The sequence below is a fragment of the Podarcis erhardii genome (genome assembly GCF_964252035.2).
Source record: "Podarcis erhardii genome assembly, chromosome: 1".
NCBI classification, from domain to species: Eukaryota; Metazoa; Chordata; class Lepidosauria; order Squamata; family Lacertidae; genus Podarcis; species Podarcis erhardii.
Genome location: NC_138497.1, coordinates 72,013,203 through 72,036,131, shown reverse-complemented (window position 1 = coordinate 72,036,131; position 22,929 = coordinate 72,013,203). Strand labels below are relative to the sequence as shown.

At 42.1% G+C, this 22,929-nt stretch overlaps 1 protein-coding gene across 1 annotated transcript in view; it reads left to right on the top strand.

Moving 5' to 3' along the window:
* The first annotated feature begins 320 nt into the window (after positions 1-320).
* PSMA1 (proteasome 20S subunit alpha 1) overlaps positions 321-22,929 on the top strand; it is a 395,619-nt gene continuing 373,010 nt past the window's right edge. Inside the window, exon 1 of the mRNA XM_081841748.1 lies at positions 321-324. Coding sequence (XP_081697874.1) covers positions 323-324 — 2 coding nt within the window. The 5' untranslated portion in view covers positions 321-322. The remainder of the gene's footprint in view (positions 325-22,929) is intronic.

Here is a 22,929-nt window from a genome sequence, read left to right as displayed (position 1 = left end):
CTTTACAAACACCTTCTTGCTGTTTTTAGAAGTTAAGCTATGTTTTGCATGGCTTGAGTGTGAAGGATTTCCAGCTAACATATGGCAGCATAGCATTCCAGAGATATTTGTTATTCCCTTAATACTCCAACAGAAAATCTCTTTTAAAGGCCTACACTAAGCACATGACATAACTATCACATGTTTAATGCAGGCAAAAGGCTTGAAGAGTACTATTGGGGAAAACCTACAACTCTCCATTTTATGTACATATTTCCATTTAAAGGAAATCTTATTATACACTCAAGGAGGCTAGACAAGCAATGAAAATGCACCAGCCGACATTACGCATCAATCGTACAAATTATTAAATTTTTTATTTAAAATCATCTCCTCCAACAACCTCAGGAGGGACTAAGCTTTCAGTGGTAAGTGTTTGATTTTGGATTTTTTTTCTCCCTTCAAAATATTATTCCTATTCAAACTAACTTCCGAATTTTTTTCTTCTAAAAATTATAAGGAAAAGTATGATCCAAATAATGTGAGACAAACTGAGGGACTCTCTCACCTGAATGCAGTCGAGACGTCAAACCAAAGCTGAAGAAGAACCAAGAAACGGTCTGAATTTTTATATTTTCATGAACTTGGAAAAAAACCTGAACAATCTTTGTTGATCCTGAACTTGAAACTTCTGGTCCATGGGAGTGGGGACTACTTATTGTGTTCCCCAAGGTGATCTCAGTGATTGGCTGGAGACTTATGGAGTAAGGTAGTCCTTAAGGTGTCTTGGGCCTAAGTTGCTCAGGACTTTGTAAACTAATGGAATCTTGGCCTAGTAGTATATGGTAAGCCATTTCTCCAGTCTTCTGCTGCCTTCCTGACTGCCCACCTGGGAACATAGGATGCTGCTCCTAAACTGACTCAGACCATTGGCCCATCTTCTTTTCCAGATCTACCTGGAGATGTCAGAGATTTTATCTGGGATCTTCTGCATGCAAAGCAGATGCTCTACCACTAAGCTACAACCCTTCCTCCTTTCCTGACTGGAAATATTCCTCGTGGAAGGAGTTACCTGATGATGCCTTCCCCCTGGGTTTTCACTGAAGTGCAGGTACCCAGGAAGGATACAGCATGCAAACCACAGGTGATTTATAGAATGAAAGGAAACTCACAAATGCCCCATGACCTCCTTAAAAGCCAGTTGTGTAAGTGCAACTGAAACCCTGTGCCTATGAACATTTCATCATAACCCTTTGCCCCGCCAATAAACATTTCACCATTTCCTCTTTCTCATTTGGAAGGTTTTGAATGCAATTTCTTTTCCTCAATGCTTTTCTCTTTCTACAGTCCTACAGAATCAGTGCAAGTCCACCCTGATTTGTACCTGTGTTCATTTGCAAAAATATTGGGGGCTCATCCTGCTTCCACCGATTTGTCGAATCTTTCGTGAGTTCAGCGAGAGCAGCCAGATAGGATACATAAATGACAGGAATGAAGCTAGCTGTTACAGGCTTGCTGACAACTACGGTTGTTGAAAAAACTAAATAATTCAGAATGATCCCCATCATGTATTGATTGAGCATAAAAATTATTGCGAGCAAAAAGTGTTTTGTGAGGGGAGGGAATATAATATGCATGGAGCAAAAAAAAAAAACCCAAAAGTTCTTTGTCATTCATTTTTTCCTCACCTCTAGCCCAGAGCTTTGTCTTCAGGGTTAGAGTGAGATTCATTCTCCTGCAGGTAAGTCTGCTGAAAATTCTAGCCTGGGGGTATACTTTTTTGCTTTGTATTTAATGCTGTTTGAAGCTACTTGAGTGAAACTTGTGAAATCCCTAGTATCACAGGAGAGGTTTGTGTTTTCCACTTAACCCCTGAGTTCTAACTGGTGTTCACAAATTGTCTGAAAGACCTGCTGTATGCATCTGTTCCCACATGCTAGGGAAGATCACTTCACCCACTGTAGACCTGAGGTACTCTCAGTTGCAAGCCGTCCTTCACTCTGAATATCTCTTTGGCCATATATAGAAAACTCAAAACTATGACCGACTTTTGTGGAAATTAAAGTCTGTTCAAGGAACTATTTTTTTCACACTTACTGTCAGGAAGGAAAGAAAGAAACAAGCTAACTGTGAATCAGCTGTTAATGTCAAAGAGAAGAGTAAAAATTGCAAGGCAGGTTGCATTTTTAGCAGAGGGGCTTTTGGGCATGGGGAAGGGGCTTATTTACACAGACAAGACTAAGAGAGGGTCATCAACAATCAAGAAATGAACGTGATAGCTACATTCACCAAACGTTAAACCTGGAAGTTAATATATATTTTAGCACTCATAAAACAAATGTAATTTCCAAGATTACTCCGCGCGCTGAATCTACTTGGCATTCTCTACAGCTTCTTTGCTGCTGTAAGATTCGCATCGTATAGCTTTTGGCAGTCCCAGCAGAGTAAGCTCTTTCCACTAACAAAATACAAAATGCAAAATTAATAAAAGGACCCTTTGAAACTGACAAATGTGCCTGAGGCAAACTATCTGCCCAGCAGCTGGTTAAATTTTAATCAGTTATTTTTTTTCTTCCCCCTAGTCCTGTATATCTTTTGTATAGAGCTCCCTTGCTTGAGTGTGGCCAAAGTTTGTTTTAAAAAAAAACATTGGTGGGTGAATCCCAATGTCTCTCTCCCACACTCCTTTCTGTTATCTCTCCCTCCACTACGTATATGAGCTGAGAGCTATTATGATTATGATTCAAAATTAAACTATGACTTCAGACTACACAGAAGCAGTACAATTACTTATTACAGTTGTACCTTGGGTTACAGACACTTCAGGTTACAGACTCCGCTAACCCAGAAATAGTACCTTGGGTTAAGAACTTTGCTTCAGGATGAGAACAGAAATTGTGTGGTAGCAGCATGGCAGCAGTGGGAGGCCCTATTAGCTAAAATGGTACCTCAGGTTAAGAACAGTTTCAGGTTAAGAACAGACCTCAGAACGAATTAAGTTCTTAACCCGAGGTACGACTGTATTTGTTTTAACTTGAAGAAGGGGGCAAGTCCTTTTGTCCTGGCAGAGCCTGCTAGTGCCTGCTTGGCCCTCCCTGTCATCTCCCACAAACAGGTTTACCTGGCAGCGGCATATGAAACTGGAAAACTGACCGCCATGTTAGAATTCCAGATCCAGGCACCACCTTGGAGTATCCAGTATCACTATGTCAGACTTTCTGGTTCATTTGTGGGCAATGCAACACGGCAGGAAAGTTTCCAGACCCAAACACTGCTACCAGGTAAACCTGTCAGTCAAGGAGGGCCCAGCCAGTGGTAGTGCCCTCAAGTATAGTGCTCTTGGAGAGGGGCCCTAAACCTGAAGAGGCAGGACTTTACAAATAAAGTAGAAAGATAGGGGATAAATAAGAAGGCGTGTAAGAAGGAATTGTTTTCCATTCCACCCTGTATTTGTCACACGCAGCATTGTTTCCATTCTGCTACAGTTCCATTTCCCACCAAGAGCTGTGAAATTTCTATAGCTTTTCACTGTGACTTAATTACGTAAGTTACATGATTAATTACATAAGTTACATTGTCATTATCTTATTCTACCCCATTCATTTCCTGTGCAAAGGAAACACAAGGCAAATGGGGTAAGTAATCAATTACATATCGTTTTCAGACTGAAAGCAATATCAAGGGTGAATACCAAATCACTGCATTGATTTCTGTTTGACATGGGACAAACAAGCAAACATTGGCAACTTCTGCTCCCATTTCTGTTTTTGTTAAAATTCTCTGACATCCCTAGGTATAATTATTTAAAATAAAACAAAAAGAGTCATACCTTCTTTGTTCTTTGCACTTGTTCCTGTGTTTCTACTGGGCTTCTTTGGAAGAAAGGGCAGGTTAGAAATTTAATAAATAAAATAAATAATTTCTGACATGCCTTCTTATTATATAAAGGTACCAACAACTTTTTAACATCAGCATCACCCTCTTATAACCTGCTCTGTCTCACAATTTAGACACATAAGAGCAGTCATAAAGATATACAGTGGTACCTCAGGTTACAGATGCTTCAGGTTACAGACACTTCAGGTTACAGACTCTACTAACCCAAAAATAGTACCTCAGGTTAAGAACTTTGCTTCAGGATGAGAACAGAAATTGTGCGGCAGCAGTGGGAGGCCCCATTAGCTAAAGTGGTGCTTCAGGTTAAGAACAGTTTCAGGTTAAGAATGGACCTCCAGAACGAATTAAGTTCTTAACCCGAGGTACCACTGTACTTGAAACGTGAACACTTTCCGAATGAGCAATAGAACCTGATCTATAAGAAAAAGAAAAGCATTTTCTGAGTGTCATTTCTTTGTTGCAATGAAATAGAATTTTTTTTATTGTTATCTAGTCAGTATATAACACAGTATTCTAATGATAAAAAGGAAGAAAACACAAAGTATTTCAACATCTTCTTAAATGTAGATTTTCTGTTGCCTTCCTAAGGTGGTGGGGGGAGGGGGCGACATGTCAAGTTTAGAGTTCAATTGTACACATGATTACTCAGAAATAAACCTAATTCAGTTCAGTGGGGCTTACTCTCATGTAGAGATGAATGAATCTGACAATTTCAGTTTTTCTTAGTTTCCATTTTCCCCCCATATTAAGTTCAGCATGTCCCATTTCTGCATTGGTTTGTGAATTTTTTAAAGTTCACATGAAAAATCATATACATTTATTTCTGCAGGCAAATTATTCACACCTAATGCATTTTTGTGCTATTTCCACTACTACCTGTATATACAATTTGTGATCACTTTCCCCCATGGGCATTTGCACTGGAGTCCTGCATCGCAAAATTCAGAGAAGAGTAAATAATGAACGATAGTTTCATTTCAGTTTGTGAATTGGTTACAAAAGAACAAATTAAGTAAGTTTGTATTAAAGTGTGAACCAAATGAATTTCTCCCCAGTCAGTACTCTCAGCCAAATATGTAGGGGTGCCCTATAGTGTGATCATATGCAGCTTGACTGTTTATTCCAAGGTAAGTGTGGTTAGATACCAAGTTTTTCTGACCCCACTTTCGAAGCTGAATTCCAGTGTCTGAAGGAGAGGGGGCTGCATGCCATTGCTCCCAGGCCTATGTTGTATAGGACAAAAAAGCTAATAGTTCCTATGAACTTTGATGTGTCAAATCTGAATTGCCCCAGGAACAGGTCCTTGAATCACCCAGACAAAACTGTTTGATAGGGAGAAAGAGTAAGTACCACCACCAACCTTTGTGACTTTAACCAATAATGCCAACGCTTGCAAAGAGTGGATGCAGGTGGTGGAAGACATGGATGAAGTCATGTCTAGAGCAGAACTTTTGATCAGGAACAGGATACATCTGAAATTAGGAAAGCAAGTGAGAATTCCAATAAGTGAACACAAGCTGAAAGGTTTCACAAAACCTTGAACCTCACCTGGCCAGCAGAAATGGTCCTATCTTTTTGTAGCAATCAGGAGCAGCCAAAGAACCCAAACTGATCAAAACTACAAATTTAACCATGTTCACTGCTCTCACGTTGCTCACTATCTGCCAGTGGCGTAGCGTGGGGGGTGCAGGGGGGGCCGGCCGCACCGGGCGCAACATCTGGGGTTAGGGCAAATCCACGGGTTAGGGGGCGCAAATCCACGGGTTAGGGGGCGCAAATTACTTGCCTTGCCCCGGGTGCTGACAACCCACGCTACGCCACTGCTATCTGCTATTTTCTTGCAAATACGCATGGTATATTATTGTTCTTTCATTGGTTATATGCCAACTACAAAAAAGTCTTGCAGCAACTTGCAGTATAAAATTACTTTACATTTCTAATAGCAACAGACAGAAACCCCGCCAACTTCCGGTCACAGTAACCAAAATTTTTTATTTATTTACATTTATAAACCGTTTATTTTTTTAAAAAAAAAAAAATCTCTAAGCCATGTACAACATAAAAACAGTAAACAATATATCTGAAACACAAATATAATATAAAACCAATGAAGCATCACTATAAAGGCATAGAGAACCAAATAAGAACAGGAATTTGGGCTTTTCCTGCAAATGACAACAGGGTCCAGCTAAAACACACATGGAGATAATGAAAGGTTCTAACACTCCAATGCTTGGGAGAAAGGGAAAGTCTTTGGCACTGAAAAGCAGTCAATGTCATGTGTACTAATAATTAATAATACACACAGAAACTAATTTATTTCCTCCTTGGGGTTGGGGGGAGGCCTAGCCTCTCAATCTGCTCCTAGGAGTTGTAGAATCTGATGCTAGCAAAAAGGGTATTTTGTCTAACTTGATGAGGTACATTAAATTAACCATGGCAGGGCCAGCTCTAGATTTAAGGACATACACAAACACATGGCAAAGTGCCATCTAATACATCTATTTGCACGCCTCCTTTTTGCAGCACTCCAGGGTAAACTTAAAATGGTGGGCAATTCACAGCCACCTGTTGCAAGGTAAAGCTGAGCAGAGTGAATGGGCATGTAGGGTCCAGTCCACAAGCACCACTAGCTCCTTGCACCTGCCTGAAGATGCCCTGACCTGATCCCTGGTATGCAGATCTAGGTTGGGGCAGGGCCAGATTTAGGTTTGATGAGGCCCTAAGCTATTGAAGGTAATGAGGCCCTTTATATGTCCAGCTGTCCTTTGTCAACAACAAATTGTCGCTTTTTTGTGTTGCACATATGCTATATGGTAATTTATGGACCTAATTGGTATCTAAAGCCATTTGCACATAACAAAATATGTCTTTTATCAAAGTAATTGTTGAACTGAAATACAATTAAGAAGAAGTATATTAATAGTGAAATTTTTGGAGGGGCCCCAAGAGAGTGGAGCCCTGAGCTACAGCTTGTTTAGCTTATACGTAAATCCAGCACTGGGTTGGGGGAGTTGTTGGTACATGCATTTTAGAATAAATAAAAGGATTGTCCTTTCTAAAAGCAACATATCTTTAAGTCTTCTTTATAATAATGAGTTTTATTAGGGTTTATAAAGAGAAATACAAAGCTTAATATTAAATATATTTTTTATCCAAACTAAAACATTAATCTAAACAAAATAAAAACAAAGAGGGAAAGAGAGAGGGGGGTATTAAAAGGGGGGGGAGTTCAGGAACTAAAGAACTAAAGAACATCTCTCTAAGTCCTGAAGAATACCTTCTTCTGAGTTCAGAAGAAGAATTGAGATGCTGTTGACCTATTATCTCCCTTTCCCATCCATGTGCTGGTTCAATTCTGTATCCAAGGAAGGAATGGTAAACCTGTACGGATGGCAGTTTAGTGCAGGCTCCCCCCCCCTTTTTTTTTTTTGTCTCAGAACAGTTACTTTGAAAGACAAATAGTATCTGGAATTACCCTGGTCATGGTATTCGTTCAGGCTCCGTTTACTGAAAATGTCCCATTTCCTTTCCGTCCTATTCTACCACCCATTCATTCTCAAGAAGTTTTCTTATGGTATGATCATCTTATTAGTTGAGACCTCATGTCCCCTTGGAACTGGAGTGATATCGGTGCAGTTCCTTGCGATTCCGAGGGGTCATGAAGGTGTGCCATCTTTACTAGAGCAAAGGCTGCCTTTGCTTAATGTAACGACTTCATTATCTGAAAACCACATTTTGATTAGGAAGGGAGATATATCTGCAAGGATTCTGGAGCTGCCAATTTAGCTGAGCAGCCCCCAGCCCAATACAACAAATTCATGAGGAGACTTGGTACTGGTAATTGGTTTATTAGACGGCTGCCTTGTGTATGTTTACCCTAATGTTTTCACAGCAGCAATGAGCAAGCTTGTTTCAAAATAGGATATTTCTATATAATGCTGTGCCTGAGGCGTTACAATAAGCCCAGAACGCCCCAGGCAGGACACAACTACACCTCCACATATACACACATCCAGCTTCAGGTGGAAATACTTACTACTATTCGCCTTGAGTAATCACACGTCTTTGTCTAAATTACCCTAATAAGATGGCCCATAAAATCTCACTGTATAGTTTATTCACCAAGAAGAATGTTCTTAATGTCTGATCTTTATAGCTATAGTTCTGGGCTCACTTTCAATAAAAATTTTTATTAATTACTGATTGTAAACATCAACAATTAATTCCTTTAAGCTAGAGATCCAGGGAAATATGACTAATTCTTATTCACCATAATTACAATAGTAGAATGAGAATAAATCTAACCAATAAACTTTAGTGCTATGCCAAAAATGTCTTCCACACATTTTTTTGTTATCATTCTCCATCAATTAATGATAAAAGGAACTGTATTATCAAAGAGAAGAGCAGATTATGGTGGAAATGTCATGGCCAAGGGGTTTTGTGAGTAGGGATATTAGATAATTTAAATGGGGGTGGGAGTGGATATTGCCATTGTTTGCTTATGTCAGGCCTGGTCAGCTTATTCATAATGAAAAACGTTTCTCAAATTTGGGGTGGGGAGGGCTTATGGCCTCAGTGGCACCCAACCTTCAAACTTCTGCACAGAAACCTTAATTATGTGTCCCTGCTTCTATCTTGCCTTGCCGATTTGTGATCCTTGGGTTTTCTTGCCCAGTGCCCCCTGTGAATGTTTCAGCAAAGCCTTCTGCTTAACCCAAATTCCCAGTTACAGTCTTTTATGATTGCTTGCCTCCTGTCTGTCTGTCCTGTTTTCCTTGGCTTTACCAAGACCCTTAATCATGTAAATTTTGTAAATAGTGCTTTTGTCCAGGCTGGTCCTGGCAGTGAGTAACTAGCCATCTGAATACTCCCATGCAATCAAGCACTTTCTCATTCCTTATCGCTCAACTCAACTATCTCCCCTCCCCAGAAAGGTGGTGGCTGCCATTTGTTCTGCACCTTGAAATGCTGATGGCTTTTGAAGAGCACTAATCCTTATGTCAAATGAATGGGAGCTTGTTTCAAAGGAATTAAATAATTTCAGAGAAGGGGATTGAAACGGCTTGAAAAGTATAATGATAGGCTTGATGGCTATGCGAATTATCCTGTATTATAACCAGAGGTTGAACAGCTACAAACCAGACATCCCCTATGAGATCTGGAAGTTTTGTGATCAGATAATTATGCAAAAGATGGTTAGGTTAATGCATTCACTTAACCTAACTGATGATTTATCTGAGGAGTGTGGTGATCCTGAACACACACACAGGTGAATACAATAAATGAGTGTCTTGATTAAGCAAATGTATAAAAGGTAAAATTATAGAGAAAGTAAATACAGAGGTGCTGATAGGAGTGATCCCATGAGGGATCTATCAAGATGTTTTATGCTGCAAATCACAATAATTGTTTCTGAGCAAGTTCCTGGGGCGGGGGGGGGGGGGGAGTGAGTGGGGAGGGGGAAGCAAAGTGTCTCCTGGACTTCACAGACCCTGCACATGCTGCTTCTCTCATTTGCGAGCGAAAATTCGGACAATTGCAGAAGTTGCTTTAATATCTTCATAAAAGGTGTCCGTGTGAGAATCATTCTTATAGAGAATGGAGTTTGTAGAAAATGATAACCCTGACTATAAAGCTAAACTTCTAGAGGCCATAGTTAAATGGCAGGCGTCACAGGTATTACCCGTTAAAAAGCTACCGGGTAGAATATTCTGGCTGGTTTGGGCCTCCTCCTAGACACTGGATCCGAAAATCGACTTGGGGCACACCTGGCTTGCTTGGATGTGCTAAGTGGAATATTTTGCCTTCATTAATGGCAGACACACACCCCACCCATACCATGTTACAAATAGCTTTTGAAGCATAAAATAGTGTCCATGGGCAGCAAGAGGCAAATCTGATGTTCAAGAAATATAAACCCATAACAAGTCCTTGGGAATATGGAATTAGTCACATAGTTCTTTGAGCATATCCCAGAATGCACTTACTGCATTTGAAAATATATACTGAATTGGCACCACACTGGATATATATGGTGGATTTTAGTACTTGTACTAACTGTGCCTTGAATAATGAGAGCCTTGTTGTATCTTAGCTTAGATTTGTTCTTAATTGGGTATGCATGGATAAGGCCTTGGTCTATCTAGCCCAGTGATGGCTCCTTAGAATGTCTCCATTGTTGTGGGTTGAGGTTGTTCCCAGCATTGCTGGCTGAGATTCTGTGGTCTTTGGGCTGAAGCACTGTCTGGTATTCAACTAAATCATTATGTGAACAGAATGACTCCCACTTATGCCATGGGACTTCCTCTCCACCACATACCCTGAGTTATCCCCAAATCAGCTCTAGAGCATGGGGGGGCGGACCCGGAACATATTTAGCAGGTGTGCAAAGTGAGGAGAGGGAGGGGAGTCTGGTTGTGCAAACAGAAGTCATTCTGCTTGTGCATGGAGCTGGTTAGTGCTATGTTGAATACAGCCCATTGTTTCTGAGATTAAATGCCTCAGAAGACCAGGACAGGCACAATTTGACCTTAAGTTACAATTGTGTTATAGCGAATTAGATGAAGTATCTGCTTTGACTCACCACACAAGACAAAGTAGGACAGCTTAACTGCCTATTTCTCCATATTTAATATTTTCCAAACTTAAATCCTCACTACAGTAATGCTGTTGTATTTTTTTTAGCCTCATTACTCCCACCCCCACCCCCAAAATTACTCTACTCAATATTTTACTTTGCTTGCCTTTTACATCTTGTGTGTAAATAGTTCAGGCATAAATACCAATAGCAGATAAAATTAGTAATATAGTAATTTAAATGCAGGGAGCATTAAAAATGAAAATCAAAGAATACAGCACAGCCTTAATCTTTAAACTGTAGTGGTTTTTATCCAAGTTTGCCTCGGTAGGCGCCGCGACAGTGCCTAAGAGATGTATATATTCACATTCAGCAAAGTACTGGAGGTTTTTAAATATATATATAATTTTGCCAGAAACCATAGACATTTATTTTTATTAGCATATCTGAGGTATACATCCCTTTAGTCACCAACTTTTGCCTGTAATGCAAAAGAGACAGGTATTTAAGGAACAATCTAAAAGTATAATTATGGAAAATTTGCATCCCTTTCATGCTTTTTCTTTTGTAAAATAAGGCAGCAACTGCCATGGCATGAATGACTGCCAGGAACCCAACTCTGCCCTGTCTCTCATTATATATATATCAAGACTTGCATTCCAATACAGAGTGTAGCATGCTGAAGCCCACCAAACTCAATAGACTTCAGATACTGAGTTCTGTGCTGGATTGTGGCCAGGCTGTGATGTCAGTTATAGCCCATGCTGTGAGTGTCTCCTAAGGGAGTTTTGTCTAGTGAGTTGCTGAAGAAAGATACAAGTGTGTGAAATTTACAACTAATCCAGAATGCGGCAGCGAGACTGGTGACTGGGAGTGGTCGCCGAGACCATATAACACCGGTCCTGAAAGACCTACATAGGCTCCCAGTACGTTTCCAAGCACAATTCAAAGTGTTGGTGCTGATCTTCAAAGCCCTAAACAGCCTCGGCCCAGTATACCTAAAGGAGCATCTCCACCCCCATTGTTCAGCCCAGACACTGAGGTCCAACTCTGAGGGCCTTCTGGCACTTCCCTCCCTTCAAGAAGTAAAGCTACAGGGAACTAGGCAGAGGGCCTTTTTGGTAGTGGCACTTACCCTGTGGAACACTCTCCCTTCAGATGTCAAGGAAATAAACAATGATATGACTTTTAGAAGACATCTGATTGGAGCCCTGTTTCAGGAAGCTTTTAATGTTTAATGTTGTTGTTCTTTTTCCTGTGTTTTTGTTGGAAGCTGCCCAGAGTGGCTGGGGAAACCCAGTCAGATGGGCGGGGTATAAATTATTATTATTATTATTATTATTATTATTATTATTATTATACAAGCAGCATTGTAGGGATCATATTGTGGAAGTGTTTAATGGGTTCTTCATCTAAGCCTCACCTCTGCTACACATATAAAGCAGAATCACACCACTTTTTAAAAAGTCATGGTTTCCCCCTAGAACCTTTAGGGTGCAGCTCTGTGAGGAGAAGATGGGTCTCAAAACAACTCTCAGCACCCTTAATATGCTAAAGTTCCCAGGATATACACGGCTTGAAATACTAAATGAAAATACAAACAAGTGTGACAGAATAGTAGCCACCCTAACATGTTTTCCTGGGTCCTAGATTTATGAAAGGGTTTCTGCATCAGGGACACGTGACGTCCAAATATATATATATAACCTCATTTCTCCCAATTAAAACAAGTGTACATTTTATCCCTTATATATACATACTTACAATATTAAAAATATAAATATATTTATATTAAAGGGGGCACTTTACAAAATGTAAGCATCGTTTTTCGATTTGTAAACCTCTGCTGCACCACGGGTCCTTTCCTTTGGGATCGCTTGTTTTTCCTCTAGTCTTTTGAATCTTTTAAAGCTTCTCTCATTATTTTTGTTGTCTGAAGTTGGGCAATAATGTTACTGTGATTAATTAAGCAAAAAGACATGGAAAGGGGGGTGGGGTAATCATCAGATAATAAAGCCCTTTGGGTTTTGCAATGCATGAGGTGCAACCAGGACCCTTTATCCCCAGAGGTCTGATTATCTCCAGGAAAACTACACCTCCCTGTACTTGCTGTACAGTTATTATGGAATATTTTTACACTTTATAAAGTAAATTACTTTAATCACTGAAAATTGCCAGTGTTGTGAGGTTTCAGCTGTGAGGTTCACAGAGCTTAATCTGCCCATTTCAAGTCTGAAATAACCAATAATTGTTCAAATAAAAGCAGGGATAAACCATTATTTAAATGGTGGGATCATCCCTTCAGAGTGGCAAGGACACCTTTTGAACATCTGGTGACATGGGACTTTGATTTAACAATAACTCCCAGAGTTACAAACCATACTGTTACCCTTCCAGGAAATCCTTTTCATGTTCATTTTTATTAAGGCAACTCAACGCATGTTCATTCACCAATATTTGTTTAAGAGGACAATGAAGCATTTTTGATAGCTTGTAAGTAGAGGTGTGAAAACAATTTTAACTGGCAGAAAACGAAACATAGACTTCTATGGACTGGGTCTGTCTTCCAACTGCACAATACATTAGCTATGTATGTGAATCAGGTTTGTGTGATGGAGAGGTTGACCTGATGGACTGATTCACAAATGCATGAACATCTCTTCAGCTCTTGCTATTTGATGCCTGAACATTGGATTACTCTTAGCCAGATGTTCAGGTATCTCTATCAAAAAGCGTAGTGTCTCAGCTGAGCTCCAGTTATATGATAGCTCTATCTCTGGTGATTAATTTTGATGGATGATTCACCCATGCAAGCCTATAGTCTTTAAATTATGTACAGGCATACCAGGAAAGGATATATGTCTTTTAGATAAGAGGCCTGTTATGACATCTGTGGCTTGTGCTGTGCCCAGGGCTTTTTTCAGCTGGAACCCGCTGGAACTCAGTTCCAGCATCTTTCAGGTGGGCAGCATTGCCATTATAAAAGAACAAGGGAGGAATTCATGGTTAGTTCTAGCACCTCATTTTCTAGAAAAAGACCACTGTGCCTGACATGTTGTTTAGTCGTTTAGTCATGTCCGACTCTTTGTGACCCCATGGACCAGAGCACGCCAGACACTCCTGTCTTCCACTGCCTCCTGCAGTTTGGTCAAACTCATGCTGGTAGCTTCAAGAACACTGTCCAACCATCTTGTCCTCTGTCATCCCCTTCTCCTTGTGCCCTCCATCTTCCCCAACATCAGGGTCTTTTCCAGGGTGTCTTCTCTTCACATGAGGTGGCCAAAGTATTGGAGCCTCAGCTTCACGATCTGTCCTTCCAGTGAGTGCTCAGGGCTGATTTCCTTAAGAATGGATAGGTTTGATCTTCTTGCAATCCATGGGACTCTCAAGAGTCTCCTCCAGCACCGTAATTCAAAAGCATCAATTCTTCGGTGATCAGCCTTCTTTATGGTCCAGCTCTCACTTCCATACATTACTACTGGGGAAATCATAGCTTTAACTATACGGGCCTTTGTTGGCCAGGTGAAACATTAAATAGGAAGAGGTGCGAGATCCAATATTTTCTTACCATGCCAGTTCATGGAGGGGCAAAGGGGATCAACCCCACCACACCTTTATTCAAATCCAAAGTATTGGAAAGATCCATGTTGACATGCCAGATGAGCTCTGTTTCCTCCAAGGACAGTACTTTGACCCAGAGTTGCCCTTCCACAAATAGAATGGCTTCTTCCATTCGTGGCAGTCCAGCAAAGACTCCCACAGGCTTTGTGTTGATTCTCCTTTCCTTTTAAAGCCCCTAGCACTACTTCTGGTGCTGTTCCAGAGAGGACACCAACCTTACAGAGCAGTTTTTCAGGGGGCTTTTCTGACATTGGGCTGGTCCAAAATGACCTGAAAATGGTTTGGGTCCAAAGCCTTTTCAGCCACTCAACACTTCTGCAGCCCAATGCTTGCACATGTGCGAAACAATATACCTGCATCTGACAGACAAGAAGAAAAATATGTGGGCCAGAATTTCTCCCGTGGCACAGTTCTAAAGCACTTCAGTTGGCTTAGACATCCTCTGGAATAGCTGGCTGGAAATTGTTGAACACTGCTTTCCTCACTTAAGCTTGTGCTCCTCAGGCAGGAGGGAAACCCAAGCAAAAATAGCACACTGCAACCTTAGGAGGAAAGAATGAAACTTCCTCCCACCACCAGCAGTAACTCTTTGTGCAGCTGCTACACCAGCCCACCACACAAAGGGCATGGAAGCCACTCAATTCACATTCAAACTGGGTAGAGATTTAGACCACCTCAGGAACTGGCCTAAATCCTTCCCAGTAATTTCCCTCTGATTGTTCCAAATGAGACAGAAACTATTTTAAAAGGGGTGTGAGGAGGGAAAAGGAAGGAGGAACGCAATACGTCTGCCCTGCTCTGCCAGGGAGACAACCTTTACAGCAGATACAATGAATAGTTTAATAGAGAAAAGGGACTTGCACTTGGTTTAACTTGAACTTTAAGCAGGAGATTGGTTCAGGAGAGAGATGTACAAGAGCTCTGAATTGTGAAGATTTGGGAGAGAGGGAGGGAGGAGTGATGCACTTCACGTCACATCTCACAGAAGAAAAGAAAACGTTTGTATTTGTTTTGCATCACTGTAATAACCTTGTGAGCAAAGCCCATTAAGGGGCTAATTGAGGGCCAAACGAGTCGTTAATGTTAATGTGCAATTTCTGTAAAAAAGGAAATGCACCAGCTTGGGTGTGTGATAATCATCAGAATCACAGCAGAAACCCCACCCCCCACCCCAAAAGCAAATAGCAGTAGGGAAAGAAGGGGTTAATTCTCCATCCACAATGGCTGCCAGCATAGCAATGATGATCACACACCTCAGCTAATGCTATTTGCAATTTTCAAAACTTGCATGTTAGATGTGAATATGCATTAATGTAGCAAGTAGTTTGGCCCTGAATCAGTCACTCATGCCTCATATGCACCAGGAAAGAAATTGAAGTATAGAGGGTCAAAGGTAAGCCAGTTCTTTCTTATAAGAATGGAAGGCTGCTTTCTACACACACACACACACACACACACACACACACACACACACATACACACGTGTATATCTGGAAATTAAACTCCTATAGCTCCACATGCGAGATGCAGTACTAAGATGCACAAAAGATTAGAACAAGATCCCCAAGACGGAAAATTAATAGCTTCATTTGAAAAGACAGTATTTAATGTATGTACCATTTTAACTGACATGTCAAAGTGGGAGAGTCCACTTAGTGACAGAAAAATTATACCCTGCAGAGAGGTGAAAAGCCAAATCTACTAGGAGGAGAAACATGGCGTGGGATGCCATCAATCCTACTTTTAAAAGAAATGTTTAAAATTGTTGCACCTTGCTTGAAGGATAAACTCTAAATATGGTTTTAGATAGAGTGTGCTATCAACAGTCCTCAGAAGAAATCTGAGTTATTGTGCCAGAGGCAATTAACCCTGAGTAATGTGAATTTGTAGCAACCTGAAATGACAACCTGATAGAGGAGGCGATGCTATTTTTCGGGAGGGGGGGCAGAAAAAGAAGATATCGTTTGCTACTGCTCAGGCTTTCAACCAAAGCTTGAAAGCTCCCCGCAGTAATTTGTTTACCAAGTTGACTAATGAGAAGAGTTAATCAAAAGAGTTTTCTTAGGAGAAATATGACCAGTAGCCTAAGCTCGAATAGTACTACATAGATCAGCCACAGCATATGTTTCTGGAAGGATTCCAAGCAGAAATATTGAATTTGATTACAAGGCAAAGGGTAACGATGTTCAGGGGCATTTTGTAGGAAGGTAAACATAGATTCTTCTTTTTAAAAAAGCAAATTATAAAAGTATTCTGTGGCATCCTTTCCAAACAAAATGAAAGATTAAACGAATCTTAGAAGGGTTGGACTCGGGCACTTCTGTTGATGTTATGTGGCACACAATTGAAAGAAATGAAAAAAACACCTGGGAAGTCGGGCTCTCAGGTGGAAGAGGGAAGGTATCTTTTGATACGCAGCAAACAAATGCTTTTCAAAAGCTAATGGCATGATCTTACACATGTTTTGTGAGTCAAGGACCCACCACCCGCATAGGATTATAATAAGACACATTATTTTAGGTTAATGGGCAAAATTAGGCCACAACTTTATTGGTTACAGCATGTGAGTAGTATTGGCTTAGGCATTGGATAAAACAGTAATACAGTGGTACCTCGGGTTAAGAACTTAATTCATTCTGGGATCCATTCTTAACCTGAAACTGTTCTTAACCCAAAGCACCACTTTAGCTAATGGGGCCTCCCACTGCCGCTGTGCCGCCACCACCCAATTTTTGTTCTCATCCTGAAGCAAAGTTCTTAACCCGAGGTACTATTTCTGGGTTAGTGGAGTCTGTAACCTGAAGTGTCTGTAACCCAAGGTACCACTGTACATGACTCCACCCCGCTCAGCAGGGAGTCCTTTCAGGGTTAATAACCAGTGGGAGGAGCTTATTGATGCAAATACAACTGGAAGCTTCCCCATGATGTCACCAGGGGTCGTGCCATGGCCCTAGCCACCAGCAGAGCATCGGACAGGATCCACGACCGCTGGATTCCTTTAACAGAATACAGTGGTACCTCAGGTTACATACACTTCAGGTTACATACGCTTCAGGTTACAGACTCCACTAACCCAGAAATATTGCTTCAGGTTAAGAACTTTGCTTCAGGATGAGAACAGAAATCATGCTCCGGCGGCAGCGGGAGGCACCATTAGCTAAAGTGGTGCTTCAGGTTAAGAACAGTTTCAGGTTAAGAACAGACCTCCGGAACGAATTAAGTACTTAACCCAAGGTACCACTGTACCCAAAAGAGGAGGGGTAGATGATGGCCCATACCCAATCCTCCAACACAGCACACATATTCCAATGGGGGACAAAGCGCTGCCGCGGCTGCTTAAATGCAGCTTACCCTGCCCACCAGCCGGCCCTATTGACCGGCTGAAAGGCTTGGCCACAGCAGCAGAAGCACTCAGAAGCAGGGAGCCGAATACGCCTCCCTGCCACTGCGGGAAGCTGCTCCTACTCACAACTTCTCCCCTCTGGGAGGAGGAGAGGCTTTCTCAGACATAAATCCCTCTGTGTTTAGTGGGGCTTACTCACAGGTAAGTAGGATTAGGATTGCAGCCTAAATGACAAACTACACTAATAGCACAATCCAATATATGTCTACTCAGAAGAAAACCCCATAGAGTTCAATGGTACTTACTGCCATGAAAGTGAGCACAGGAATGAAGCCTTAGAAGGAAAAGTTCGTAATTTTTTGGGTGAAGAGCTCAGATGAATTGGAGCTAAATCATATATAGTGGTACCTCGGGTTAAGTACTTAATTCATTCCGGAGGTCTGTTCTTAACCTGAAACTGTTCTTAACCTGAAACACCACTTTAGCTAATGGGGCCTCCTTCTGCCGCTGCACCGCCGGAGCACAATTTCTGTTCTTATCTTGAAGCAAAGTTCTTAACCCGAGGTACTATTTCTGGGTTAGCGGAGTCTGTAACCTGAAGCATATGTAACCTGAGGTACCACTGTAAAGTAAGACTGGATCACAGAGAAAGGTGATCCCTGGTCCTAAATGATGTTACTTAATGTCAAGCTAGAAAATAAGTTAAATGTATTACAGTGGTACCTTGGTTCTCGAACTTAATTCATTCCGGGAGTCCGTTCGATTCCTGAAACCACTTGAAAACCAAGGCATGGCTTCCAATTGGCTGCAGGAGTTTCCTGCACTCAATTGGAAGCTGCAGAAGCCGCGTCAGACATTCGGCTTCCGAAAAACGTTCTCAAACTGGAACACGTTCTTCTAGGTTTGCAGCATTCAGGAGCCGATTTGTTCGACAACTAAGGTACCACTGTACTGGGAGCAGGGAAGATTAGCCCTCCCGACTGACAGCTCTTTTAAGAAGACATGAACACAGCCATTTCACGTGTGCTCTGTCATTTTAGGAACAATTGATTGGATCCAGTGTCCATTCTGTGAAAAGATGCCAAAGTGAGGTGGAGAAGAGGCGCCCACTGGAGGGAGACAGCTTTTGCTGATTCCCCTTTCAGCTCCTCCACTCACAGTGTCCTTCCCCAAACATCCAGAGCAGTTTTTGGGGGAGCCCCGGAGCTTGCAAGGGAAAGAAGGCATCTGCAAAAATCACCTTCCAACCCAATTCCTCTAGCAAAAGCATCCCATAAGCAGAGCTCTGCTCACGGGAACTCTGGAACCAAGCGATGTGTCATGCTCAGAAGCAAGTATTCCAATATATTAAATTATGTGTGTGTGGGGGGGGGAATGACTAATTAATATTACCGCTGAACAACCCCATAGCATGTTCTAAGGATGGCACAGAGAGAAGATAGTTAGTGACTTGGCAATAGCTACCAGGAAGACAGATTGATTAAACCATGATTTATATTTCTTATAGGAAATGACACATGTACTTTCTAGATATCAAATGAGCAGCACATCTGATGAAGAAACTGAACTCATATATCATTCATGCAGAGATATCTTAAACAGCTACAGTAAATATGATCAAAGTATTTAATTGTAAATTAGGTTAAATATCTTATGAAAGGGTTTGGGAGATAAGCAAAATCTATAAGCTAAATCTGTAGATACCTAAAACGATGGAGATCTTTTGAGGTACCAAACTTTTAAAACCTCTTGTGCTTCAAAACCTACCATTTTCAAAAACGAAGCAGAGAGCTTTGAAGGCATAAAAATCTCGAGGCTTTCAGCATATTTTATTTCATGGAAGAATAAATTGCCTAAAATTATGAAAAGCGCAACGAACGGAATTACAGAACATAGGGCAAAATGCATCCATGTGTTTGTCCAGATATTGTAATAATTAATAATAATGGGGGATGTTATAGTTTTTGTTATTTCATTTTCTTAGTTTGTTCACTTTTGAAACAATAATCAGAAACAGAGACAATATTCCCATTTTGAAGTTTGGGAACTAAGGGTGAAAAAGTAACTGAATATGCTGCCATTCGCATGCAGGGCTGGTATGAGTGTTTTCCACTGAACATGTCCCCAAAAAGAGATGGAGGAATCTTCCTCAGACATTGAAAGGTAGTGTGGTGTAGCAGGTAGAGCATTGGACTAGCACTTGGGAGATGAGAGTTCAAACCCCCAACCTGCCATGAAGCTCAGTACTGTCCACATTCAACTGAGCTTGTATGGCTAATGAAGGCTTTGTTGTTTAGTCGTTTAGTTGTGTACGACTCTGTGACCCCATGGACCAGAGCACGCCAGGCACTCCTGTCTTCCACTGCCTCCCGCAGTTTGGTCAAACTCATGCTGGTAGCTTCAAGAACACTATCCAACCATCTCGTCCTCTGTCGTCCCCTTCTCCTTGTGCCCTCCATTTTCCCCAACATCAGGGTCTTTTCCAGGGAGTCTTCTCTTCTCCTGAGGTGGCCAAAGTACTGGAGCCTCAGCTTCACAATATGTCCTTCCAGGGAGCACTCAGGGCTGATTTCCTTAAGAATGGATAGGTTTGATCTTCTTGCAGTTTATGGGACTCTCAAGACTCTCCTCCAGCACCATAATTCAAAAGCATCAATTCTTCAGCTATCAGCCTTCTTTATGGTCCAGCTCTCGCTTCCATACATCACTACTGGGAAAACCATAGTTTTAACTATACAGACCTTTGTCAACCACATCATTCCCATGATCCCATGGACCCTCCTTACAGATGTTCTTACAGGAAGTGGGCTCAGGGTAGAGACAGCTTGCTACCCAAAATGACACCAGAGCTGAAGCATATGAATGAACTTCAGTGGACTCCCTTGAGCCAGGAGGCAATTCGGCTATGATTTCCATTCTAGCCTGTGTTCATCAAATGCAGCACTGTCTCCATTCCTCTGCAGTTCAGCTTCCAACAAAAACTATGTTATTTGGCTCACTGTGGTAGAAATTTATGTAATTAATTATCATTCTGCTATTTGCACCATTCATTTCAACACAAAGGAAGTGCAATGCAAAGTTTAAGTGTGTGTGTGTGTGTGTGTGTGTGTGTGTGTGTGTGTGCTGGTCCCGGGGGAAAGGTACCGTGATCGTAGTCAGAGTTCACGAGATGAGAGGCGAGGTCCGAAACGGAGCTGGGCGGGGAACAGGAACACTGGGAAGTCAGAAGCAGAAGGCTGGGCAGGGAACAGGAACGCTGGAAGGTCAGAAGCTGGGAGCCGGGCGGGAACAGGAGCGCTGGAAGATCAGAAGCAGGAGGCCGGGCAGGGAACAGGAACGCTGGAAGGTCAGGAACAGGAGGCCGAGCAGGGAACAGGAACACTGGAAGGTCTGAAGCCAACAACGACGTTGCTCCCGCAACCTGGGACCAGGCTGACTGACCTTTATCTTCTTCTAAGGCCAGGGGCGGTCCCGGTCCCCAGGAGCCCCGCCTCCTCTGGCCTTAAGGCGAGCACTCCTCCTGGGAGCAACCAGTTCCCTTCGCCTCTCTGCCCTAAGCCTCTGTAGTTCAGGAGAGGCCGAAGGGTTACTGGGCCCAGGAGGAGGCTCACCTGTAGCTACTGAGTCCTCAAGCACCTCTGGGGCCAGAAGGGTTTCACCTGGTGCCTGCTCCTGAGGATCTGACACAGGTGCAGGCTCCTCAGAATCTAGGCCTTGCCCCAGTTCAGCCGGCCCTGGAGGCGGGGACTCCTGTGCAGGCTGGGATTCCTCTGGTTCAGCCTCTGAATCGGAATCCCAGGCCATCACAGTGTGTGTGTGTGTGTGTGTGTGTGTGTGTGTGTAATATCAATTACATATCATTTGCGGACTGAAAACACCACCACCAGTGAATATTGATCATATTTTCTGGTCTGATTTCTGTTCTGGACATGCAACAAATAAGCAAACAGCTGCGGTTTCATTCCCATTTCTTTTGGAATTCTCTGACAGTCTTATCCCCAAGGCAAGTTTACAACACCTGATAACATTCTTTCATAATGTTTTATCTATATCTCAGAGGGTTATTTTTCAATCCTGTTCCATTTCATAAAAACAAACTGTTCTTCCTTTATTTACTTATATGTTTTTAACCTGTTTTCAGAAAGGATTAACAGGGGAAATATATAGAAACCCCATTCCAGCTGCTGGTGACCTCGGTCAGAATCTTTGCACTGATAATATCCGCTCACCTGAGGAGTGGGGGGTGGCCGTTGCTGCATGGCGCAGCTGTGGTGGGTTCAGGGAGGCTGCCATCTTTCCAGGCACAGCTGGGGGAGGGGTGACTGGCACTGCCCACCTCGGGCCATGTCAGACCCACAGGTGAGGGTGGGCAGTGCCCGCTCAGCCAATCAGAGTCTGGATCTTGGGGCTGTGAACAGCCCACACCTCAGCTTATTTAAGGGGGTGGCCAGGTGTCGGCTACCCTCTTAGACAATCATTGTGGTATTTTTCAACCCAACCACTCAGTCTTCAGGGACCTATCCAGAGAGGGGAAGTGGGCATGTTGCTTATGGACCTTGCTATGATTAATTTGGTCACCGTATTTTCAGGGCTAGAGAGGAATTTTCTCCTCCTAGCAAACTGGCCGGTTTGTACGTTTTTGCTCGCCTCATAGCAACCGTCACAACTTTGGCAGGTTAAGCATTGGGCTGCATCCTTCATCACAGGGGTACCCCATTGGAGGGGTCCAAAAGAGGTGACTCTGTCCAGGAGTCCACTGGTGGACTAACGGGTGACTATATCTCTCCCAATGGCAGCCTGTGTGGGGTTGTGGCATCTAATCCATTGTGGGGACGACTCTCCAGCACAAGTTTGACCCCCGCCCGGTTCCTATCTGGTAGCAGGTAAGCTGCTTGGTGGAGGATGCATGCCCAATGCCTTAGCCAAAACCTACTCTTTCCTGTAATCAATAAGGTTGTGGCCTAATTCAACCCAATACCAGTCTCCTGTGTCATTCTTGTGGCACTGCCTTCCCCTACCAAGGCCATTAAGCACCTGTGCCAGCAATCAGCTTTTTCAGTAAGGCCAGTAGCTGAAACATAGAGTGAAAAATGCAGGCCTACACAGGCTCATTATACATTTCACCATTCTGTTGTGGTCATATGTGGTGACATGACACATAACACAGGTTATGACACTTCTGAATACAGCCTACTTACCCACTCCTAATTCTGAGGAGTCATTATTGGAAAAGCAATTGATATAAATATCTGAAAATAAATTATAATTCAGGTTCCCCTGCTTGTAATTAATATTTTCACTACCAAAGCTTTTATAAATTGAAAGGCCATGGAACAAGAATTATTTTACATCTGTGGCTTATAAATGTTACTACCAATACATTATGTATATCATTCTTTAAATGCCATATCCAAATGCATTTTTGTGACTGATCTTAATTTTGCATATGCTTTTAAAGTAGCATTCATTAAAAAATAATCTTGGTAAATTGATGGCAGGACCATCT